Source organism: Eleginops maclovinus, chromosome 4 (assembly GCF_036324505.1).
Source record: "Eleginops maclovinus isolate JMC-PN-2008 ecotype Puerto Natales chromosome 4, JC_Emac_rtc_rv5, whole genome shotgun sequence".
Taxonomy (NCBI): Eukaryota; Metazoa; Chordata; class Actinopteri; order Perciformes; family Eleginopidae; genus Eleginops; species Eleginops maclovinus.
This window is the reverse complement of record NC_086352.1, coordinates 3,034,551-3,040,607: the sequence shown is the minus strand read 5'-3', so window position 1 is coordinate 3,040,607 and position 6,057 is coordinate 3,034,551. Positions and strand designations below refer to the sequence as shown.

At 50.1% G+C, this 6,057-nt stretch overlaps 1 protein-coding gene across 2 annotated transcripts; it reads right to left on the bottom strand.

The window, feature by feature from the left end:
• Positions 1–215: 215 nt before the first annotated feature.
• LOC134862766 (metaxin-1-like) lies at positions 216–5,444 on the bottom strand. Of its 2 annotated transcripts, none has more exons than XM_063880845.1 (8): positions 5,302–5,444; positions 3,660–3,729; positions 3,440–3,519; positions 3,183–3,275; positions 2,573–2,795; positions 1,384–1,460; positions 873–1,030; positions 216–681 (listed from the first exon to the last, which is right to left on the bottom strand). In XM_063880845.1, the coding sequence occupies exons 1-8, from the start codon at positions 5,380–5,382 to the stop codon at positions 459–461; spliced, it is 1,005 nt and encodes a 334-aa protein (XP_063736915.1). In that variant the 5' UTR covers positions 5,383–5,444; the 3' UTR covers positions 216–458. The 2 variants fall into 2 exon arrangements, with proteins under 2 accessions (XP_063736915.1, XP_063736916.1); XM_063880846.1 differs by having other exon boundaries at positions 2,613–2,795.
• Positions 5,445–6,057: the final 613 nt, after the last annotated feature.

The window sequence follows — 6,057 nt, the reverse complement described above, 5'->3', positions numbered from 1 at the left end:
TTATTATACTTCCCTAACATCATTTTAGTTCCCTAACACCACCAGCCTTATGAAAGTTCCCGATCCCCAGATTAACATCTCAACTCACTTCACTTTCCCAACACTACGCACTTATTTTAGTTCCCTACCATCTGCCATTTTAATATACAACTTACTTTAATGACCTGGTTCTTATTTTAGGGATCAGGCAACAAACTGAAAATTAAACCAAAAAACGAAATTAAAATGCATTTATTTTTTAGCAAAAGGCCGATCCATGTCTGAAATAAAACTAAGTTCAACAAAATCCAGCACATGAAGAAACTCCACAGAATGATCTTTAATTACTTCCTGTACATGAACCACTTCCTGTGCGCTGTAGCGGTGAAACTCCTCGGGTGATATACAGCTACTCTAACAGCTTAACCTCCGTCCATAAAGTCCCATGATGCCTCAGTGCTGCTCAGCCGTCCCCCTCCTCATCCTCGTCCCGGGACCCAAGGGTCTGCAGGTCGGGAGGGGCCTCCAGCGCCTCCTGTTGCAGCTGCTGGATGGACAGGATGCCGGTCAGCAGGGCGTAGCTCAGCATGGCGCCCAGAGCCACCAGCGCCGACATCAGCTGCTTCCTGCGCTTGTTGGGCACGTGATCGAAGTCTCCGCCCTCGGGCTGCGGCGGGGAGGATGACTTCTGACCCCCACTCTCTGGAGACACAATAAAAGCCATGCAGAAACAAACCCAGTCATTCAGCAATGTTTCCAAACTGAGGTTCAGAAAACAGAAAGGCTCTCTCCTCCCCCGTCAGTAAGACAGGAGCTCCTGAGGACAACACTTCATCTGCTCTCACGCCCGCACACACAGAGCTGTGTGTATGATGTCATGTGTAGATACAGACCTCTGGTGTCCTGGGGGAAGTACAGCAGCAGGATGTTGCTGCAGAAGCTGCTCAGGTTGTCCAGAGACTTCAGGTGCTGCTGCAGCTTCCCGTTGGGCAGCTTGGCCTTCAGGACCGGAGCCAGGTAGGCAAACACATAGGCGTCCAGAGAGGAAGGCCTGCAGACACAGTCTCAGTTACACTCAGGAGTCCCAGTCAGGAGTGCCAGTTACTCCCAGGAGTCTCAGTACAGCAGAAACAACCCCCCTGATGTAGCCTCCAGTTTAACGATTATGTCCCAGTACTTCTGGTTTATCACCAGCAGCATTCAGAGCTTTACGTAAAAAAGTCTGTCTGTCCGTGTCTCTGTCTGTCTGTGTCTCTGTCTGTCTGTCTGTCTGTCAGTGTCTCTGTCTGTCTGTCTGTCTGTCTGTCTGTCTGTCTGTGTCTCTGTCTGTCTGTCTGTCTGTCTGTCTGTCAGTGTCTCCGTCTGTCTGTCTGTCTCAGTGAAACTGATCTGAAGGGAACTTACGAGTCTCCAAAGAAGAACTTGTGGGCTCCGAGCCTCTGAGAGAGCAGGTCCATGCACTCTGCAGCCTCTCTGTACAGCTGAAAACAGGGGGGGGGGGGGGGGACACACACGCTGAGCAAGCACCATCCAACATACGTGTTCATAACATGGAGCAGCTGGCCCTCGATGTCTGGAATCTAGAGCGCACGGTTTAGCAATATAATGTACAGATTGATCAGGAATACATCTAAAGATCACTGACAGGAGGAAGAGCTCTAAACTCTTCTGCACACACTAATATTAACAACAACAACATCGTGGCAGAAAGCTGCAGGACTTTGAGATTCTAACGGGACGGAGGGTTCTCCTCACAGGGGACGTCTGCAGAAACTGCTTTATGATATTCCACCATAACCCTTCAACTAGATCAAGAGCGGGAGATACCCCAGAGGACGGGGGGGGGGACCCTGAGGGAGGCAGGGACCCTGAGGCGCTCTGGAAACTACGCTGAAATTTCCTCCTGACCTCTGACCTCAGTTTCCAGCATCAGATATTTTCCTGCTGACACGGAAACCACTGCAGACCATAAACGCCTCATCAGTCCCCCCCCGACGAGGGGCTCAGAGAGAGAGAGGAGGGAGAGGGACAGAGAGGAGAGAGAGAGGAGGGAGAGAGAGAAGAGACAGAGAGGAGAGAGAGAGGAGGGAGAGAGAGAAGAGACAGAGAGGAGAGAGAGAGGAGGGAGAGAGAGGAACAGAGGAGAGAGAGATGAGGGGGAGAGAGGGAGAAAAAGAGGAGGGAGAGGGGAGCGAGAGAGGAGAGACAGAGAGGGAGACAGAGAGGAGGGAGACAGAGAGAGGGAGACAGAGAGGAGAGAGAGGAGGGAGAGACGCGAGACAGAGGGAGAGGAGGGAGAGAGAGAGACAGAGGAGAGAGAGACAGAGAGGAGAGTAGAGACAGAGAGGGAGACAGAGAGGAGAGAGAGAGGAGGGCGAGAGAGAGGGAGAGGGAGGAGAGAGAGACAGAGAGGAGGGAGAGAGACAGAGGAAAGAGAGACAGAGAAGAGGGAGAGAGACAGAGAGGGAGACAGAGAGGAGAGAGAGACGAGGGCGAGAGAGAGATAGAGGAGAAAGAGACAGAGCGGAGAGAGAGACAGAGGAGAGAGAGAGAGAGTGATCATCTGTCCCTCCTCCCCTCTCCGTGTCCTCACCTCCTTCTCCAGCTCCTCCCCCCTCCCCCTGTGTCCTCACCTCCTTCTCCAGCTCCTCCCCCCCCTCCAGGTGCGGGTCTCCTCTCAGCAGCCTGAGGGTCTCCAGCTGCTGCCGCTGCATCCTGCCGGGCAGCAGGAAGTTGAGGGGGAAGGGGAGGTGCTCTGCGTACCAGCGCCGCGTCACCTCCACGTAGTTCTTCGAGTCCACCCAGGAGTTATAGATCTGGGGGGGCAGAGGCTCATCATCATTACCAATAACAATAACAACAACAACAATAATAATTGACATGTTAGACATCAGCACTGGGGGAGGAATACGTATTTATTTCCTTTATGATTCCGGTCGTAATTTGTCCTCTTTGTTGTTGTTTACATTGTTTGTGTACTTGTGTTAGACGTTGTGAGAGAAACGGGGACATTCTGTGAGATGACGACAGACCTGTGAGGCGACTGACGGAGGAATGATATTCATCTGTTGTTGTTGTAAATAAACAACTTTAATCTGTATTTTCTTTTAACGTGAGGTTTTCAATCTGTAAACTGAAGTCGTTCTCCTCAGAGGAGGAGGAGGAGGAGGAGGGGGGCAAGAGTCTGGATCTGCAGTCCTCACCAGAGCCGGTCTGAGCCTCTCCTCCAGCAGGGAGATGAAGGCCAGGCTGTCGGCGCCCTCTTTAGCCGACAGGTCGAAGTCTGCGTTGAACTTCTGTAAACACACACACACTTTATAGTCTGGTCACTCACACACACACACACACACACACACACACACACACACACACACACACACACACACACACACACACACACACACACACACACACACACACACACACACACACACACACACACACACACACAGTTGTTCACCTGTTTCCTGAGGTGTATGATGATGTCAGAGGGTCTGGACAGCGTCTCATTCTGATTGGTCCTCAGAGCAGGAAGTGATCCTGTGATACAAACAACAACATGAACAACCTTGACCCCCCCAGGAGCAACCCTGACCCCCCAGGAGCCACGCCGGAGATAGTAGGAAACATTCTACAACATGAGTGTGTGATTTACAAGTGTGTGTGTGTGTGTGTCTCACCGCTGGGACTCCTCCAGGGGTTGGAGATCTTTCTGAGCTTCAGAGGAGCTCCTGCAAACTGAGCGTAGGCCTGCAGACACACACATATTTTACAAACAACAAACATTTCCAGAAAAACACCAAAAAATAAAACAACAAAAAATGAAATGAGAAAAAATACTTCAGATATTTTTGATGTAAATATTGTTTTTATGAAAATAACAAAACATTTCTAATACATTCTCAAAATCCAGCTTTTTCCCCTCATTTTAATATCTTTTTCTTTCTGAAATTAAAAATGTGTTTTCTGAATTCTAAGATTATTTATCTTTTCTGAAGGAAAAGATTTTCCATCAGAAAGCAAATTGACATTTCTGATGAAACCTGAAAGAGAATTCAGGAATTCCCGATTAAAGTCAGAATCCTGAGAGACGACTTCAGATTCCTGACTTCTGATTGTGTCTGTCTTCCTCGTTGGTGCTCCTGGAAACAGAAACACCCCATCATTACCCATAGTGCACTGCTGCTCTCCTCTGTGTCCCACACCGACATGTTTCAGTCAGGGTGCAAAGCATTGTGGGAGTAAGGCCAGCCGCTCCACTCATTAATTAGGAATACAAACCGCTGATTAAGATACAGGGTGTCTCCCTGCAGACCGTCACTGCCCCCTGGTGGTCGGACGGACACACTGACCAGATTAAAAGACTTCATGGAATGAAGAAGAAGAAGAAGAAGAAGAAGAAGAAGAAGAAGAAGAAGAAGAAGAAGAAGAAGAAGAAGAAGAAGAAGCCTTAGCGGTCACACAGAGGGGGATTTTACATTCTGCATCTGACCCATCCTAGTGCTGGGAGCAGTGGGTTGCCAATTGTACGGTGCCCGGGGAGCAGTATAGGGAACGGTGCCTTGCTCAGGGACACGTCGGTAGCACTTGATCTTTCCAGGACTTGAACTGGTGACCTTCCAGTTCCCAGGCCCATGGACTTGCCACTGGGTTTAACATGTTAACGTGTTAACTGCGTGTTCTGGTACTCTGAGGAGAACACAGCAGAGAGGAAGGGGAACATTTTACTGACTGTGTTTGAAGGCCTGTTGCGGAAAGGGAGCACAGAGGGTCGACCTTCTCAACCCCCGCCCCCCCCCCCACACACCGGTTCTCAGAGGTTCTCTGTGCAAAGTAAACCAGGGTTCTTGATGTTCTTTGTGCACGCTTCAAGAACATTTACAACAACCTATACTTTAAAGAGTGCAGGAGACACCAGCGTAATGACTATCACTACAGGTAAACGACAATACAGGTAAACGACAGGTAAACTACAGGTGAAATTATCGGAGGTGGGGCCCTGAGGGTCTCTGGTAGCTGAGCTTGGTTTGAGGGGGCCGTGGTTCAGCCCCCAGGTTACACCTGTTTTCACATCAGAGTCATTTTAACAGCATTTCATTGGCTGCCATCACCTGACCGTTCAGGTAACAAGCTGTGATACAATACTGCCCCACCCCCCCGACAAACTCTCCTCAATGTGTGTGTGTGTGTGTGTGTGTGTGTGTGTGTGTGTGTGTGTGTGTGTGTGTGTGTGTGTCGCCAGCATCGCTGTGCCTTAAGCTTTGCGATACGAACACTGCCCGCCCCCCCACCTCACCAGCTCCCAGTACTCCCAGTACTCACCAGCACGGTGAGGCAGTCGCTGCTGACGGATGGGAGACCCCAGGCTCCTTCCCAGCAGAACAGCTCGTCGGGCGCCGCCATGTTTCCGCGGGAGAATGACCTTCACTCCGGAAGAGAACCAACTCTTGTTCTAACAGGAACACACGCGCTGTACCGCCACCTGCCGGCCTGGAGGGGGGGGGGGGGTAAAGAAGACAAACAGTAAGAACAACAGTTGAAGCTTTTAATCATTAAGACATCTGGACATATTCTGAGTACTGTGAGGTATACAATATAATGCAGTATTGTTAGGGGACATGTTCTACATTAGGGGACATGCTCTGATTTAGGGGACATGTCCTACATTCGGGGACATGTCCTACATTAGGGGACATGTCCTACATTAGGGGACATGCTCTAAGTGAGGGGACATGTTCTAAGTGAGGGGACATGCTCTAGGTTAGGGGACATGCTCTACGTTAGGGGACATGCTCTACGTTAGGGGACATGCTCTAAGTGAGGGGACATGCTCTACGTTACGGGACATGCTCTAAGTGAGGGGACATGTTCTACATTAGGGGACATGTCGTACATTAGGGGACATGCTCTAAGTTAGGGGACATGTTCTAAGTGAGGGGACATGCTCTCTGTTAGGGGACATGCTCTACATTAGGGGACATGCTCTAAGTGAGGGGACATGCTCTACATTAGGGGACATGCTCTACGTTAAGGGGACATGCTCTACGTTAGGGGACATGCTCTACGTTAGGGGACATG